Genomic DNA, 19,818 nt, shown 5'->3' with positions numbered 1-19,818 from the left:
GTCTTCTTGCATAAAGTTACTCTCCTATGATTGTTGTTAGGACTTATTTTAGGGCCTTTAGGATGTCAAGTTACTGGGAATTTATTAAGAACTTATATAGGCTTGTTTTGTCTTTCTGTTCTAATTTCTTGAAAGCAGTGTGTCACAAAGATTAAGTTGTGCAAACCTTTTTATTGAAAAAAATATTATTGTTTCTATGAAGTATGTGTATAGGGGTGTACATGCCACGGCCCTCATTTGGAAGTCAAAGGGCAATTTTGTGGAGTCATTACCCTCCTCCTACATTTAGTGGGTTTCAGGGATCAGACTCAGGTAGTCAGCATTGGGTGGACAAGGTCTTTGGCCCACTGAGCTATCTTGCTGTCCCTGTCATTTTTTAAAGGAATATAATTATCTATACTTCTCATACAAATTTCAAGAGAAATTAAAGACAAGTACTCCCTTCCTTTCCTTTCCACTTCCCTCTTTTATCTTGAATGATTTTTGTTGGGGCCATTTATTTATTTATCCAAATTTAAAACTCTTTTAAGCAGAAAATTTGTAACACTATTTAGTTTTGCAAATACCTTGATATTTTTGTTAAACTTTTAGAAAAAATTATGTGTTTTTTTTTTACAGCAAAGCATAAACATTAGGAAGAATTATGGTATATAATTCTTCTATAATGAAGGATAAATATGCAGGTAGTAAGCCTCCTGTTGCTTCCTCCACTGAATCCTACCTTCCTCTCTCCAAGTACCAGTATTTAGGAAAGAAGTCTGGCAGGAAGCTTACTTTTTTCCAACCTTAATTATTAAGATTATCATTGATGCTTCAACTTTATAAAATCATAGTTTATTCTTCCAGGCGATGGATGTTTTTGAAACTTTAAAAAAGAGAAACTGGATATTTTATATGTTATGTTGAAATAAAGGAAAAATTGAAAGACATTGTTTTAATTTCTCTATCAGATTTATTTTCCTATAAGGACAAAAGAGTGGTGCTAGAATGGCTCAGAATTAGACTTATATTGTCATGGAAGCTGCTGAAGCAATTCTGTGTCTGTCAGCAATAGTTTACTATTAATTAGGAACTCCTTAGAATCTATGTTCTTGGCATGCCACTCTAGACCTACTAAATAACAAATCTGGGGATGGAACATCAGAACTCATTTTTAACACACACACACACACACACACACACACACACACACACACACACACACACAAATATAAAATGTGTATGTATATATAAAATATACACACACACATATACACACAAAATGGGTGTATACAGTGTTTCTTGATACACCCCAGACTCCTGATGTATCACCCTTCTCATCTTTGTTTTCTTGTTTTTAAAACTCATTGAGTCTAATTAGTACTGCATGCATATGGATGTGGGGCCATCCATGGAAAACCTACAAATGATGGCACTCCCTGAAGAAATTCCCCAACTTCTTGAAGCTTCTAGAAGCTTCTCAGCTAGGGGTGGGGCCTTATGAGCACACCACCTCTGTTCTATAGACACTACAATGTTGAGTCATTTGATCATATGTTGGCAACCATAGCTGCAGTGCGTTCATGAGTGCACTAGCTAGATCATGTCACAGAAGGCAGCATTTCATAGCTTTCCTTCTCTAGCTCTTTTTTTTTTTCCTGTCCCTTCTCTGAGATGTACCATGAGTATTAGCATTGGGGTCGATACATATGCAACCCATACTTTAGGAAGCCTTCAGTATGGCTCAGATGCACATGAATAATTTGAGAATAATTTTTCTAAAGCATAGTATTTTGATATTCCTATTACTGTGAACAAAATTTCTTAACAATAAAAGAAAACTGTTACTAGTGGTGAGTCATTTTAGCGATTTACTATAGTTTGTTGCAGGCATCTGTAGGACACCAGTGAAATATTTATATATCATCTCCTGCTTAAATGTAGAACATCATATGTTGTGGGGAAATGAGAGTTCATGTGGGTCTAAGTATAAAATGTAGAGAATAGAATATATTCCTAGCATGAGAAGATCTTGGACTACAAGAAAGCAAGACATAAATCCAAAGTGTTTATTTGGCACTCTGTATTTTACTCATTTTAAGGGATTGTTGGTTTTGTGATATTAACCTTAACTATGCAGCCATAGTTTTTTTTTTAATAGCAAGAACTATTGAAAGAAAAGTGTAGAATGTTGCTGTTGATGTTTGTGTCAATGAATACAAGACAACTTTTAAAATTTAAAATTTTTGATTTTAGTTTTTTCATTCTAGCCTTGCTTTCTTTTCTTTTCTTTTCTTTTCTTTTCTTTTCTTTTCTTTTCTTTTCTTTTCTTTTCTTCTGGCTTTTCCTCCTTCCTTCCCTCCCTCCCTCCTTCCCTCGCTCCCCTCTTCCCTTTTTTCCTTTATGTTTTCAATCTAGGGTTTCTCTGTGTAGCCCTAGCTATCCTAGAACTCACTCTGTAGACCAAACGATTCAAACTCATTAGAGATCCACCTACCTTTGCCTTCTAAGTGCTCGGATTAAAATGTGCTTCACTGCCCAGCATTATAGCCCTTCTGTTTAATTAAAATTTCATCTTAATCTGTTTTCAAAGATCTTTAGTATATAATATGTGATATTTGATTATTACTAGAGATAAATTGCTTTTTCCCCTTTTATTCTATCAGCATATTTACAGTTCAACAGACTTTTATTTTCTTAGTTTGGGTAGATTACAACTTATTTTGTCTACTATATCTTCTTGAAACTATTAGAATATAGTTTTGAGTTTTCATTGAGTGTAAAGAAAAATAGGACAGTGTTCTTGACTATTATCACATACAGATTCAGCTGGAAAGGAACACAAATGTTAGCATGGTAAGTTAGAGCAGCTTTTTTTTTCTCCCACCCAACTAAAACCATATATAAGGTCCTGGATTTCCAGTTGTAGTTGTATATATTTTTTATTTTATGGCAATACCATATTACCATGATAAACATATGTGAATTTTTCACTTAAACTTTATGTGGCTCTGGGAATGGAGTTGTCTTGGTACAATACATACCTAGTGTATGGAAGCCCTCGATTCAATTCCCAGAACTGTAAAAACTAGGCATGGTGGCACATACCTGTAATCTCTACTTTGGATGTAGAAACAGGAAGATCAGGAGCTCAATGCTATTTAAGACCCTAAAAGAAGTCATCTGATTTTCAACTAGAAATTGTATACTATTGTGAAACAGTTTGATACAAATATCTTTTAATACTTTTTAGGAAGATCTATAATATTAACATTTCATTGTTTTGTTTACTTCACTAACATTTACTCTCAGTATTTCCTAATTTGCACGCTAAATTTCAGCCTTTAGGTTGAGTAACTTTCAGTTCTCCAAAAGCAGTATTCTTTATGTCTCTGTATTCTTTATGTATCTTTGTATATTTTCCCTGTTATGCTGATTTAACCCTGTACTCAAGTTTCCTAAGCATTTTACACAAGTCTAAAAGAAAGCTAAAGGTCAGTGTAAAGGAAAAAAAATCAAAATTTTAAGTGTGATCAGTAAGAATATTTTAGATTAGTGAAAATAGATACTGGTTCATTATCCTGTATACATTTAAAGTTTGAGGAAATTGTTTGTTAATAGATTATTAGGCAAAGATCCGTTAGAATTTTTATTTGTTTCTTTGGGTTCCTTGCAATGTTATATATCTTTAAAATAATCTTAGACTGATATATAAATTATGGCCTTATTAAAGCTTATTAAGGAAATTAAAATCAGTTCTCAAAATTGGATATATCTAAATCAAGTATTTCTGTTTAGGCAAGTTATTATGAAATGAACTTTTATTTATTCAGAAACATGTCATGCCTCTTACAGATTAAAAAAAAGTGAGGCCAGAAATATGAACTAGGACAAATATTTATTTTGTGGCCATGTCAATAACCCCAGTCTTGTGCGTCTTTCTTCACTGTTCTTTCACTTGCTATACAGCTAATAGTAGGAAGCAGTATGTTCATGAGGGGTAAGCAGCAGGTCCGTTCGAGCTGCTCATTTTTGTTTTGTTCTTTCATTTTAAATGATTTTCTCTTCATCACATACAAACTCTTCATCATTTTTTAGAGCGGCTCATGTGTGGCTGCCCATCTTGAGTACCTTAATATCAATGACATTATGTATGTCTTTTTCCTAGTGAATGAGTGAGGAAGCAAGTAAGGAAGATAACGCAGTGTTCACTCCTAGCCTTCACGAATGCACACATGTGCATTCACACAGAGTATGAAAAATATTGCTTCTAAGTCTTTTGAGTGGGACATGTCTTTGCAACAAGTATATTTTTAGCTTCAACATACCCAGTTCATTTGTACGACAGGATACAGACAAATCCACAGGAAATGCGAAGAGTATAGGTGTTTGCTGAGTTGAAGTTTCTTGACTTAGCCTACAAAATTGCTTTTATATGTACATCTAAATAACTCCTGCAGGGAAACTTTTAGGAGATCTCTGAGTTAGATAGAAGATTAATAGCTCTGCTGGTGTAACTTGGTGAAAGAAGACAGAATAGTACATAATAATCTCTATTCCTGCCAACAGCAATAGCTGTTAGACATTATTGTGAGGAAGCAGGCAGGAATGGTCCATAAGCCAGTGCCCAGCTATATACCATGTGGTTACAGCATAGACTAGTGGAAACAGCTGGGCAAGTGCTCTTTCTACTGGTGCTGCAGGGCGAGACCGAGGGCTAAACACTGTTATTGGTGGTAAGACTCTGGGAATGAAGATTCTACAGAGCAATAGTGTTAAAAACTGCATAGTATTGGCACAGCGACAGACAAGTGGACTAATGGAATAGAATTGAAGACCCAGAAATGTCCACACACCTATGATCACTTGATCTTCGACAAAGGAGCGGAAAATATTCAGTGGAAAAAAGATAGCCTTTTCAACAAATGGTGCTGGTTCAATTGGAGGTCAGCATGCAGAAGAATGCGAATTGATCCATTCTTTTTTTTTTATTCGATATAATTTATTTACATTTCAAATGATTTCCCCTTTTCTAGCCCCCCACTCCCCGAAAGTCCCATAAGCCCCCTTCTCTTCCCCTGTCCTCCCACCCACCCCTTCCCACTTCCTCGTTCTGGTTTTGCCGAATACTGCTTCACTGAGTCTTTCCAGAACCAGGGGCCACTCCTCCTTTCTTCTTTTACCTCATTTGATGTGTGGATTATGTTTTGGGTATTCCACTTTTCTAGGTTAATATCCACTTATTAGTGAGTGCATACCATGATTCACCTTTTGAGTCTGGGTTACCTCACTTAGTATGATGTTCTCTAGCTCCATCCATTTGCCTAAGAATTTCATGAATTCATTGTTTCTAATGGTTGAATAGTACTCCATTGTGTAGATATACCACATTTTTTGCATCCACTCTTCTGTTGAGGGATACCTGGGTTCTTTCCAGCATCTGGCAATTATAAATAGGGCTGCTATGAACATAGTAGAGCATGTATTCTTATTACATGGTGGGGAATCCTCTGGGTATATGCCCAGGAGTGGTATAGCAGGATCTTCTGGAAGTGAGGTGCCCAGTTTTCGGAGGAACCGCCAGACTGATTTCCAGAGTGGTTGTACCAATTTGCAACCCCACCAGCAGTGGAGGAGTGTTCCTCTTTCTCCACACCCTCTCCAACACCTGCTGTCTCCTGAATTTTTAATCTTAGCCATTCTGACTGGTGTAAGATGAAATCTTAGGGTTGTTTTGATTTGCATTTCCCTAATGACTAATGAAGTTGAGCATTTTTTAAGATGCTTCTCCACCATCCGAAGTTCTTCAGGTGAGAATTCTTTGTTTAACTCTGTACCCCATTTTTTAATAGGGTTGTTTGGTTTTCTGGAGTCTAACTTCTTGAGTTCTTTATATATATTGGATATTAGCCCTCTATCTGATGTAGGATTGGTGAAGATCTTTTCCCAATTTGTTGGTTGCTGATCTGTCCTCTTGATGGTGTCCTTTGCCTTACAGAAACTCTGTAACCTTATGAGGTCCCATTTGTCAATTCTTGCTCTTAGAGCATACGCTATTGGTGTTCTGTTCAGAAACTTTCTCCCTGTACCGATGTCCTCAAGGGTCTTCCCCAGTTTCTTTTCTATTAGCTTCAGAGTGTCTGGCTTTATGTGGAGGTCCTTGATCCATTTGGATTTGAGCTTAGTACAAGGAGACAAGGATGGATCAATTCGCATTCTTCTGCATGCTGACCTCCAGTTGAACCAGCACCATTTCTTAAAAAAGCTATCTTTTTTCCATTGGATGTTTTCAGCCTCTTTGTCGAGGATCAAGTGGCCATAGGTGTGTGGGTTCATTTCTGGATCTTCAATCCTGTTCCATTGATCCTCCTGCCTGTCACTGTACCAATACCATGCAGTTTTTAACACTATTGCTCTGTAGTATTGCTTGAGGTCAGGGATACTGATTCCCCCAGATTTTCTTTTGTTGCTGAGAATAGTTTTAGCTATCCTGGGTTTTTTGTTGTTCCAGATGAATTTGATAATTGCTCTTTCTAACTCTGTGAAGAATTGAGTTGGGATTTTGATGGGTATTGCATTCAATCTGTAGATTGCTTTTGGCAAAATGGCCATTTTTACTATATTGATTCTACCGATCCATGAGCATGGGAGGTTTTCCCATTTTTTTGAGGTCTTCTTCCATTTCCTTCTTCAGAGTCTTGAAGTTCTTGTCATACAGATCTTTCACATGTTTGGTAAGAGTCACCCCAAGATACTTTATACTGTTTGTGGCTATTGTGAAGGGGGTCATTTCCCTAATTTCTTTCTCAGCCTGCTTATCCTTTGAGTATAGGAAGGCCACTGATTTGCTTGAGTTGATTTTATAACCTGCCACTTTGCTGAAGTTGTTTATCAGCTGTAGGAGCTCTCTAGTGGAGTTTTTTGGGTCACTTAGGTAGACTATCATGTCGTCTGCAAATAATGATAGTTTGACTTCCTCCTTTCCAATTTGTATCCCTTTGACCTCCTTATGTTGTCGAATTGCCTGAGCTAGTACCTCAAGTACAATATTGAAAACATAAGGAGAAAGGGGGCAGCCTTGTCTGGTCCCTGATTTCAGTGGGATTGCTTCAAGTTTCTCTCCATTTAGTTTGATGCTGGCTACCGGTTTGCTGTATATTGCTTTTACTATGTTTAGGTATGGGCCTTGAATTCCTGTTCTCTCCAAGACTTTAAGCATGAAAGGATGCTGAATTTTGTCAAATGCTTTTTCAGCATCCAATGAAATGACCATGTGGTTTTGTTCTTTGAGTTTGTTTATGTAGTGGATTGTATTGATGGATTTCCGTATATTGAACCAACCCTGCATTCCCGGGATTTTTTTATAGTCTCTATTTTGATTTCTTATCTGATTTTTGTTAATTCTCTATTTCTAATTAGGATTTCATTTGTCCTATTTTTTGTTCCTTAAGTTATAAGGAACAGATATAATCTTCAATAAATTCTAGTCATTGTTTTTCTCTTTGACTCTTATCCCTGCAAATTCAACTATGGTCTTTCTTGTATTTTTTTTTTTACCATGTTTTTATATTGTCTCTTTAGTGAATATTTTGTTTGCATGTATGTCTGTGCATCATATATGTGTCTGGTGACCTGGGAGATTAGAAGAGGGTATTAGATCCTCTGGACTTGGAATCATGCACTTCTATGAACAGCTACATGAGTGCTGGGAACCAAACCTGTGTCCTCTGCAAGAGCTGTAATGCTCTTAACCACTGAGCCAAAGCTCTGGTTGTCCCATTAAAAACTTCTGTATGTTTGGTGTGTGTGCTTGTGTTTCAGTTATGGGACTCAAACTTGAGCCTCAAAAATGCCTCTGACAAACACTTCCAGCCTCAAGTGACTGCTTTTATTATGCTAAGTATGTTTTGATTAACTGGTTTTTCTCATTTTTTCCTTTATGGATTATCTTACAAGTTTTTTTTAACTACTTTTCTCTCCTCCCTCTTTTGATACTGGGGATTAAACTGAGGACCTTGTATGTGCTGCCAGTGTTTTACCACTTAAATAGACTCAGCCCTCTATTCATCCGTCCATCCATCCATCTGTCCATCCATTCATTTTTGATGCAAAGGGTTACTCTGAATAGATCAGGCTGTCATTTAATTTGAAGTCCTCTTGTCTCAACCTCTCTTGTTTACAAGATTACAGACTCAGGCTGCCAGTACAAGTATTCTTAAGCTTCCTCCTGGGATTTAATTACTTGAAAATAGTTGGATATTTTGATATTGCCTATAAAAGTAACTTAGTCTCAGTCTACTTTCCCCACTCTGTACCCCCAAATCCTTCTGAGCTTTATCTCTCATGCCTTGTATAACTGAATGAATGTCAGGCACTTCCATTGATCTTTCTGGGGAATTTCCTTCCCAGTCTTGATATCCTTATTCAGCACTTTCTTCCCTGTATTATTGTTACTATGCTGATTCTCAAGTATTGCTTCTGCAGGTCTCTGGGTGTCTCTGTGTTCAGCTCTCTATGAATTCTCTCCACTATTTGAACTCTGTGTGTCTTAGTTTTATACTATAGTTCCATTTCTTCATTTTAGTGAATATACCACCAGCCTGTCCCCTTCTCTGCATTCTGGTGTGGAAATTCTGTTGAGATGTAAGTTGGGGCAGTTGCAGGGCTCTTCTCATATTTTTCATCTCTGGAAACTAGTGCCTTTTGTTGTCTGATATAGTTTATGAGAGTGTGCATGCACATGTGTGTGTGTGTGTGCATGTATGTGTGCACATATATATATAAAATCTACCATGTATTATAAGAAATATGATATATTATTTATATATGTGTACACATACAATTTTGGTTTTGATTAGCTTCATACAGGATAGTAAATTTGGCTTCTTTTAATGTTATCATGGTAGGAAGTAGAAGTCCCATGTATCTTTTGTATAGTGAATATGATAGGAGAACATTCCATTCTCAAGCTTAAATAAAAGAGACTGCTTATACAGATAGACGTTTATAGATAGTATTTGGGAAGAATAGTCTTTTGCTTTCTTTTTTTCTTTTTCTTTATAGTGTATTCACAGTTGGATTATATATAATTATATATAGTAATGTAATATAAACACCTCTTCCATTCCAATTTATTAGAAGTAGATTGGATTTAGTACTTGATGAAAATCTACTGAAAAGAGTACATGTTTTTTTTTTTTAATGTCTATTTTATCCATGTATTGTCCAGCAGTATATGAAGAAATGCGATAAGGAGAACATGGAGATAATCTTTCTGTTTGAACTTTTTTTTATTTTTGTTATGTTCTGATCGAGAAATCACTGTTCATGGCACAGTGCCTCCATAATAGAACCCTAGAGGTAAAAGTATTTTTGTTCTTTTCATTTTACATGGTTCCAAGAAATGAACCATCTAATAATTTTGAAAGAAGCAGGTCACCTATTAAAAGTTACATATCAGTACATGCTTTGTTTATGTATATGCATATTTAAATACTCATACATTAGTCAAGGTACATGTATGGAAGATGGTCATTTTAATGCTTCTGTTTGATGTTAATACATATAGTTTCATATATAGTTCTAAGTACTAAATACAATTATACTATATATGTAAAACCATAATTATAACACTAAACACATTCTGAATTGCAGTGGAGGTAATTAATAATTAATTTGGCTTCATCAGTTCGGTAATATGTTTTAAAAGCTGCTTTTTATTAAAAAGCAAAATACCTATCTCACCACATTAGTACCAAAGGATTGTATTACTATCTTGATTTAGGTTCTACCACATATAACCTGGGAACTACATATATACCTGGGACAGTGGTGTTAAGAATAGATAATTTTTTAAATAGTTATACTTTTGAAGAAGAATCAACTCATTATTTAATATTTACAATTTTGCAAAGAATATGTTTCTCTGTGTGTGTGTTTCCTCTGTGAGTTGAGATAAATACCAGAAAGTTGCTATCTTTAAACAACAGGCTTTGTTGTTTACCTGTTTTTGTTTTTGTTTTTTTTTTAAATTACCCGTGATTGTTTTGGAAGCTAGAAGTCAGAAATGATTTTCACTGAGCTAGAACCAAGGTGTCTAGGGGCAACATTTCACAGGGAAGCAAAAACTCTGTTTCCTTTTCCAGTTTCCCAAAAAGTGCATTTCTCACTCGTAGATCTTTCCTTCATCTTAAAAGTGAGCACCCATATACCCGTCTCTATTCTGTAGCAAAATCTCCCCATGTTTCTCTTTCCTGTGAATTCTCTTGAACACATTTACCACCTACCTACACCACACTGGGCAGCTTCCCAGGCTCAGGATCCTTAATCACATATTCTAAGTTGTTTTTTCATATAAATTAATATTTATGAATTCCAGAAATTAAGATGCAAATATTTATCACTGTTTAGCCTACCCAAAGTCTTATTTATATATTTATAACAAAATGGAGTTCGGAAAACTGATCAAAGTCACCTAAAAGCAAGGATGCTTGAAATTACCCAGGTCTGGAAAGAAGTAGAACAGATAGATTGATGACAGAAGCAAAAGATTCCTATATTTTTTCAACAAATTGTATTACTGAATGATTTTGATTGTTTGTTTCAGATAAATAGAGAAGACAATCTCAATGTTATTTTGGAGGGCAATTATAGAATAATTTATTTTCTGAGTTTTTTAGAGAGTGATATATTGCATTTAAATTTCCAAGTATTCAAAATACCAGAGAAAATTATAGAGAACACATTCTAGTATTCATTTGTTGTTCTATAGTGTAGCATGTGCTCATTTTTCTATTAAAAATATTTTTCCCAAACTATATTATGACCTTGTTCAAGTAAGATACATTTCCCAATTAATTCAATAATTCTGAATCACTTAATTTATTATTACATTTAAAGAATGAAAAATGTGGCTGAAAAATAATTGTTAAACTACCAAATATATTATGGCAGACCCATTCTAGTAATTTTCTATTTTTGAGACTGAGTCTCAGTTTGTACAATATTGTAACATTTATGTTTCTACATGTTGACCTACTTCTAGCAATTTCCCTCCCTCAGTAATCTCAATGTTTTAAAATGTATTTTTCTTCCCCTCTTATCTTTCCCTCCCCTATAAAACCATTGCTAGCTATGGATTCACAAATTGAAACAGTCATATAACCTGATACTGAGATTAATACAGAATTGGTTTGTCTTTGCTATTTGATGACTCTGCAGACCCTTTCAGTTACATGCTTAACTCTCTTTAAGTCACTTCACATTTCTTCTCCTGCATTTTCGTTATTTTTAGCACCACTATGAAATTGACCAATTTCCACCAACGGTGACACCCCAAATAAGGAGAGAGTTTTTAGGAGATAGCTCTAAAGATTTCTTAGCTCCCAGGAGAACTTATATATCAACTATACAATTCATTTCTGGTCTTGTTCTTTTTCATGCCAGTTCTTATGTTTAATCCTCTACAGTTGAAAAGTCAGTTTGTTACTCTTTTTGGTACATTTAATGACCTATAGAGACACTAATAAATATGATTAAGCAAAGTATACATGTGTTTTGTTGTATACTATATTCACATCTTCCTCTCTGAATACAGAATACCAGAAGGCCCCATTGACCAGGGGACGGCTACAGGAAGAGTCCGTGTTTTAGAAGAACAGCTTGTTAAGGCCAAAGAACAGATTGAAAATTACAAGAAACAAGCCAGAAATGGTATGTGATTATACACATTCTTTTCCATCTTAATATGTTGCCTTTTGCACAAATAATTGAAAATTCCTTTTACCAAAATGTTAAAAACACTCATGCTTTCTATTCTTTGCAGGTCTGGGGAAGGATCATGAAATCTTAAGACGGAAGATTGAAAATGGAGCTAAAGAGCTCTGGTTTTTTCTACAAAGTGAACTGAAGAAATTAAAGCATTTAGAAGGAAATGAACTCCAAAGACATGCAGATGAAATTCTTTTGGATTTAGGACACCATGAAAGGTAATATGCCCCTACATGCTTCATTTGGGTTTCCATGAAGATATAATTTATAAATGAGACATTGAGACTTTTTCTAATTTCAGTTCAGATTGGCAAGTGGTACTATTTAAGAGTAGTAGATTATCTGATATCTCAAAAGATAATGCCAATTGCATTTGATCAGCAAAGCTATATGAAAATAAGATATTATTCAAAGTTTATGATTCCTAAGAATCATACCATATAAACTGTGGCAGTTAACAATATATGAAAGTGTCTTATTTTCAGAGTTTTTGTAACAATTGATATTTGAAGTAGAGCATGTGGATTCATATTAAAGTGCACTGGAATTCAGACCAAGGCTGCAGTTAATGTTTTTTAATTTCCAGGCATTACAAATTTAAAAATAGCACCTTTAAAGCGTTTCTAATGAAAGGTTTAACAGGTTTTGGATAAAGGGTAGAATTTTGGTAATTGTTCTGTTTATTTTCTAGAGAGGTGTACTTAGTATTTGTTTGCCTAAATTTATTTTCTCCTATTTACACATTTCTAGTGATAAGCAATTTATCATCCATAGAAAAGAAAATATTTTGGTGTTATTGTTCATGTAGATAAAATGTACTTGAGAATCATTCTAAATAAAGTGAAACATCCTTTGGCTTATAATATTTAAAGCCTATGTTCTTAGTAAAATTACTGTCTTATTAGTGAACAATGAAAGAAAAATGATTGTGTTAGTACTACCTACCACTGTGAAGAGAAATTCATTACCCCATACAAACAAGAGAGATACATATATTAACATCATCAGCAATATTACAGTGGTTTCGAAAGATTGCTCTCCTGTTTTAAACAAAATTACACATAAAGTCTTAGTGTCTTAGAATGATTTTAGGAGTACTAGTTTATAGACATATGGCAGTATAGATTTAAAGGGTTGTGAAAATATTATGCCCCAAACTCGGCAGTCCTAGTGCTTACCCTAGCTGACGATAAGAACATAGTGAGACACTTAGGCCGAATATTTAGTGGGCTTCCACCCTAACGATGATTCTCTGCTCCAGGCTTCTGTTAAACACGTCTTTGTGTTTGTAAGGTTTGCTTATTACAGTTTTACAGAAAAATGTAGACAAGATTTGATATAAGTAGATTATGTGGTATAAAAACAAAATTTGGAGCATAGATGTTTAGAATTGAGAGTTCTTCCAGGTAGATTTGGCTTCTGATGAAATGTATACTCAAATGATTTGGTTAAATTACTTCTTGAAGAATTAAATCTCAGATTTTTCTAAATAAAATAATTTAAAATTATTTTGTAAGTATAATTTGTGCATATGCTTTTTTAATTACATTTATAAAGTAAAAGTGAAGTATAGTAAATAAGCCCATGATAAATGCCTATAAATTGTCATTACATTTTTCTGGTAGTTTTGTAAAAATTATAATAAATTCTGTGATTTCCATTTAGTGTATATTAAATGATCTTTCACTGAAAACACAATGTGAAGTACAAGTGTACAAGTCCATTTCTTATATTGGCTTAAATGGAGAGTCTAATGATTCTAGGAGAAAACACGGGGTTCTAATTTAATTCCTGGAAGACAGATTAGAATGTAATAATACAAATAATTAGCAAAGACAGCAACACATTAGAGAAATAACCTTCAAAATCGTAAAAATACAAATAGGAAGGATTTCTCACACTGGCCATATTTAAATTCTCAAATCTAAGAACTAAAATGGGCTTCTGTGTATAACTTTGCTGGGCATTTTGTGCCACAGAAGTCCATGTTTTTGTTTTTCTTAGACTCTTTTTAATAGCATTAGATTCACAGAATATTAGAATATTCATAGAATACCACCAAGAGTTTTTATATATACTAAATCTGATTTTCTCTTTTATTTCTACCTTAGTTTATGGTATACTTATTATCTGTTTTATTTTTACAGTAGTCCAAAGTATGGTATGTAAGTTTTTTCCAAACTAGTAACAGACTATTAGTGATAATAAATCAATTTCTCATTTACATTTCTCTGTGCAAATCTCTTACTCTTTTTTTGATAGTCAGTAGTTAAGGGAAAAACACTTTACTGAGGAATAATTTGCTGATAAATGATGGGCTATGGCCATAGCTCAGTTGTAGAGTGCTGCTTCTTTAGTGCTAGGTCTTGGATCTGACTGCCACAACCCAAAGTGGGAATATATAAGTTGGACACTTTTTATAATTTGTTTAATATGCATACATAGTGTGTAATGATTACCATAGTTAAGTGAGTGAACATAGTCTTTCATATCATTCACATGTATGTGCGTGTGTGTTTGTTGATGTCATGTATTGTTTTACAAGTATCAAGCAAACAATCAAGCATTACTAATTATGCAAGTATAATATATATAAACAGAACTTATTTCATCTCACAACTGAATGTTTGTACCAATTGACAATGCCTCTGCATTTCTCCTATTTTCTAACCCTAAGTCGCATGCTTATATAAGGTTGAAGTTTTTAGATTCTGTCTCTAAGTAAGCACATTACACTATTTGTTTTTCTCTTCCTGGCTCATTTCACATAGCATAATACCCTACAGATTTATCCATGATACCCGAAATGGCATGATTTCTTTTCTTTTTAAATAAATTCATTGACAGATTCACATAAATCTATATAATGAAATGATTGTATCTCTCCCCCATTTCTCATCTCCATCCCTCCTACCCTTTCTCCTGGATTACCTCAAGATACTCTGCTGTCAACGTCATGCCTTCTTTACCTTTCCTTTTTATGGATTTACTTCATGGTGTGTGTGTGTGTGTGTGTGTGTGTGTGTGTGTGTGTATGTGAACATATTCTTTGCCATACCATTCACATGTATGTGTGTGAATGTGTTTGTTTATGACATGCATTGTTTTACAAGTATCAAGCAAACAATCAAACATTCTACATTATGTGTTTATTTAGTCATCAGTGAAGGAACACTTAGATTGTTGCTATAGATTAGCTACTGTGATTCAAGAATCTGATTTTATTTCATTTGAATATTAACTAATAAATGACATTAGATATTGTTTGGTAGTTGTATTTTTAAATGTTTTCATCAATTTATATCCCCAAAACTATTACCATGGTTTCCTTTTCTCTCTAATCTCTCCAGTACTTATTTTCTCCTCTTTTCTAGCCTTTCCCTCCCTCTCTGTCCTCTCTTCTCCTCCTCCCCTCTGTTCTTGTTTGCTTGCTTATTCTGTTTATAACAGGGCTTCTCTAAGTACCTGAGGTTGACTTCTCTTGCATTCATCACCCAGGCACTAGGATTAGGTATGCACCACCATTCTTTACTCTCTTATCTTTTTTATAATAACTATCCCAACAAGTGTGAGAAAGCGCATCATAATTTTAAGTTGCATTTCTCTGATGGGTAGTGATTTAAGTACCTTTTCAGGTATCTGTTGGCCATTTATTTCTTGTTTGGAAAAATGTCTATTTAATTCCTTCTTTTATTTTCAGTCAGGTTGGTTATTTTGCTGTGAGCACCTTATATATTTTAGTTATAATCCTTTATTAGATATATAATTAAAAACTTAAAAGTAGAAATTAATTATTCTTATATGTAAGTATCATACTGTTATGTTTTTTTTATAGAACCATAGTTTGGGGTCAGAAAATGTGATATCTTTAGGTTTGTCCTTTTTTCCCCAAGATAATTTCGTATGATAGCACTCTTTTTAGTTCCAAAAATAATTTTAAGAGTGCTTTATCTAGTTCTTTAAACAGTGACACAGGAATTTTTATACTGATGACATTGAATCTGCGGATCACTTTGTGCAGTATGGACCTTATAGCAATATTAATTCTTCCACTCCATACACATAGGGTATGTTTTCATTTGCATCATATGTATTTTTTAATTGGTATCTTATAGTTTTATAGATCAGTACACAAGTTTTTACCTCTTTGAAGTTATTTCCATTTTTGTTATCATTGTAAATGAGGTTGTTTAACTTCCTCTTTTTAAAATTTATTTATTTATTAATTTATTTACACTCCAGATTTTCTTCCCACCTACCTTCCCCCATCCCCATCCCCCCTCTGACTGTTGCACATCCCATACCTCCTCCCCACTCCCTACCCCACCTGACCTCTAAAGTCCCTGGGCCTACAGTCTCTTGAGGGTTAGGTACATCATCCTGAATGAACACAGACCCAGCAGTCCACTACTGTGTGTGTGTACATCAGTTGGTGTATGCTGCCTGTTTGGTGGTCCAGTGTTTGAGAGATCTCAGGGATCTAGATTAATGAATTGAGACTGCTGGTCCTCCTACAGGCTCTCCCTTCTCAGTTTCTTTCAGCCTTCCCTAATTCAACAACAGCTGCTTCTGTTCATTGGTTGGGTGTAAATATCTGCATCTGACTCTTTCAGCCACTTGTTGGGTCTTCTGGAGGTTAGTCATGATAGGTCCCTTTTTGGAAGCACTTCCTCCATAGCCTCAGTAATAGTGTCAGGACTTGAGACCTTCGCTTGAGCTGGATCCCACTTTGGGCCTGTCACTGGACTTTCTTTTCCCCAGGCTCCTCTGCATTTCCATCCCTGTAATTCTTTCAGTCAGGTACAAATATGGGTCAGCGTTGTGACTGTGGGATGACAACCCCCTCCCTCATTTGATGGCCTGTCTTCTTACTGGAGGTGGTCTCTATAAGTTTCCTCTTCCTACTGTTGGGCATTTCATCTAAGATCCCTCCCTTTGAGTCCTGAGAGTCTCTCACCTCCCAGGTCTCTGTTATATTCTGAAGTCCCCCTCCCCCCCCACTCCAACCTCCTACCTCCAGAATTTGCCAGTTTCCATTATTTCTGCTGGCCCTCAGGGCTTCAGTCCTTTTCCCTCACTCAATACCAGATCAGGTTCCCCTCTCCCCCAACTCCCCTACCCCTGTCTACTTTCCCTCCCCAAGTGAGACTGAGGCATCCTCACTTGGGACCTTCATCTTGTTGACCTTTTTAAGTTCTGTGGACTGTATCTTGGGTATTCTGTACTTTTTTTTTATTTTTATTTTTGGCTAATATCCACTTATTAGTGAGTACATACCATTCATGTCCTCCTTTGGGTCTGAGTTCATAGTCTCTGTTGAGAATTCTAGTGTAATTCTGACAGGTCTACCTTTGTATGTTACTTGGCCCTTTTCCCTTGCAGTTTTTAACATTCTTTCTTTGCTCTGTGTGTTTAGTGTTTTGATTATTATGTGATGAAAGGATTTTCTTTCTGGTCCCATTTATTTGGTGTTTTATAAGCTTCTTGTACCTTTATGGCCATTTCTTTCTTTAGGTTGGGGAAGTTTTCTTCTATGATTTTGTTGAAGACATTTTTAGGTCCTTTGAGCTGGGACTCTTCACTCTTCTCTATTCTGATTCTTCTTAGATTTGGTCTTTTCGGGGCTGGTGAGATGGCCCAGTGGTTAAGAGCACTTGACTGATCTTTCAAAGGTCCTGAGATCAAATTCCAGCAACCACATGGTGGCTCACAATCATTCGTAATGAGATCTGATAGGCTCTTTTGGTGTGTCTGAAGACAGCTACAGTGTACTTACATATAATAATAATAATAATAATAATAATAATAATAATAATAATAATAATAGATTTGGTCTTTTCATCGTGTCCTGAATTTTCTGGATGCTTGGTTTAGGAGTTTTTTATGTTTTGAATTTTCTTTGACAGTTGTGTCAGTCTCTTCAATGTTATCTTCTACACCCGAGATTCTCTCTTCTATCTCTTGTATTCTATTGACCATACTTACATCTGTAATTTCTGACCTATTTCCTAGGTTTTCCATTTCCGGGTTTGCCTCCATTTGTATTTTCTTTATTGTTTCTACTTCCACTTTTAGGTCTTGGATTGTTTTATTCGATTCTTTCACCTATTTACCTGCGTTTTCCTATATTTCTTTCAGTAAGTTATTGATATCCTCCTTAAAGGACTCTATTATCTTCCTGAGATAGGATTTTGGGACAGATTCCTGATTTTCAGGTGTGTTGTATTCAGGGCTTGCTCATGTGGGAGAACTGAGTTCTGATGATACCCACATATATTGGCTTCTACTTATGGTCTTGCACTTGCCTTTTGCCATCTGGATATCCCTGGTGTTTGTTGGTTTGGGTGACTATCTGAAATCTGCCTCTTTTGTCCCTGGGATGTGTCAGGTCTCCTGATAGGCCTGCAGCCTTAGCTGTAGCAGACCATCTGTGGGGCCTTCCAGCTGGGGGGGGGGCTCTTAACAGGCACAGAGAAGCTGCTGTAATATATCTCCTAGGTGGCCTTCAGACTGTTGGGTCTTCAATGGAGTGGTCAAGCTGTTGTCCAACTGCTCTGAGTGCAGCGTGTCCTCTAGGATGGGTCAGGATATGGTGTCTTCGCAGGAGTAGACCAGCTAGGAGTTTGCCCCAGCAGAAAGGACCAGGCAGAAGGGGCAGAAGGGACAGAAGGGGAGTAATATTCAGGAGGGCGGGGTTTTGGTGGGTGATGCATCCTGAGTCCATCAGGCTCCCAGAGGCAGCTCTGGGACTCAGGAGGGGGGAGAGGCTTCTTACCAACTGCTCTGAGTGCAGTGGGTCCTCAAAGATGGATCAGTACTTGGTGTCTTCACTGGAGAAGACCAGCTAAGAGAGTGCCCCAGCAGAAAGGATCAGGCAGAAGCTTGTTTAATTTCTTTAAGGGATCGCTTGCTAGTATATACAAATGTAAATTTTTATATGTTGGCTTTGTCCCCTTCAACTTTATCAAATATTTTTATTAGTACCACCAAATTTTTGGTGATGCCTTTAGAGTTTGGGTATGTATGATCATATCAGATCCAATTAGAAACAGTCTAGTTTCTGATTTAGATTTGTTATTTCTTTTTCTTGACTAATTTGTCTGGTTATGGTTACCAAAATCATGTTCATAAAAATATAGAGAGTGAGCATCTTCTATCTTGTTCCTGATTTAATTCTATAGACCCAGTTGATTCTTTTAAAGTGAATTTGGTTTGTTCATATTTATTGAAGGCTGTTGTATATAAATGAAACAGGGGTGCTGTTTTATAATCTTTTCTTATAGTATCCTTACTTGGTTTTGGTATGGCAGTAATACTGACCTTTTCAAATGAGTTTGGAAAATTCTCATTTCTTTAGTTTTTATGGAAGATTGGCATTGCTTTTTCTTTAAGTGCATATAGAATTCACCTGAAAATATATTTTGTTCAGGGCTTTCATATATTGTGATTACTAATCTAATCTCTTTGCTTACTATTGGTTTCCTGAGAATTTCTTTATAATTCATTTTGGGGTTTATCCCTGGTTTCATAGGCTGCCTTGAGGAAGTGGCGAGCATCAGCAGTCATGTAGTGGTCCTGAAGTTCTGTACTGCCCCAGCTGCACACAAAACAACACAGTCCAGATTGGCTGGGGGCATTTTTTAAGCTATTTTATTGGGTTCTTATAGCAAATACCCTTCCAACTGATACTCTACCCCCAATCCCTTCCAACCCCCTAGCACTAGGTAGGAGAGAAAGAAGGTTAGCGAGAAAAGGGACATAAGACTCTTTAAACTACATCTAGTACCTATGGGCAATTCCAGTTTTCATTGTCAGAATATCTAACAATCCAGGAATAGCAAACCAGCAATCCAGAAAATGTACAGCAAACATATGAGCAGGAACCAGCAGGGACCAGCAGCAGGGGATTAACAGCTGCCACAAGCCTCCTTGGACTTCTCCAGAGTCTCCAAAATTAAACTGTTGGAGCTGGCAAAAATCATGCCCCTGATAGTGCACACGGCAAACGTAGTCACCTGCTGTGAAGCAGCTTCTTCTTCCACACCTGGGATTAAAACAAAAAACATAATC

The 19,818-nt window shown here is 35.8% G+C and overlaps 1 protein-coding gene across 5 annotated transcripts in view; it reads left to right on the top strand.

The window, feature by feature from the left end:
• Fut8 (fucosyltransferase 8) overlaps positions 1 to 19,818 on the top strand; it is a 214,964-nt gene that overhangs the window by 81,549 nt on the left and 113,597 nt on the right. For all 5 annotated transcript variants that reach the window (XM_052185600.1, XM_052185602.1, XM_052185599.1 and 2 more), the window contains 2 exons: positions 11,576 to 11,691; positions 11,804 to 11,966. In XM_052185600.1, the coding sequence (XP_052041560.1) occupies positions 11,576 to 11,691; positions 11,804 to 11,966 (279 nt within the window). The remainder of the gene's footprint in view (positions 1 to 11,575; positions 11,692 to 11,803; positions 11,967 to 19,818) is intronic.

Source organism: Apodemus sylvaticus, chromosome 6 (genome assembly GCF_947179515.1).
Source record: "Apodemus sylvaticus chromosome 6, mApoSyl1.1, whole genome shotgun sequence".
NCBI lineage: Eukaryota > Metazoa > Chordata > Mammalia > Rodentia > Muridae > Apodemus > Apodemus sylvaticus.
Note: the sequence above shows the minus strand (reverse complement) of the source record. Positions and strands in the feature narration are given on the sequence as shown.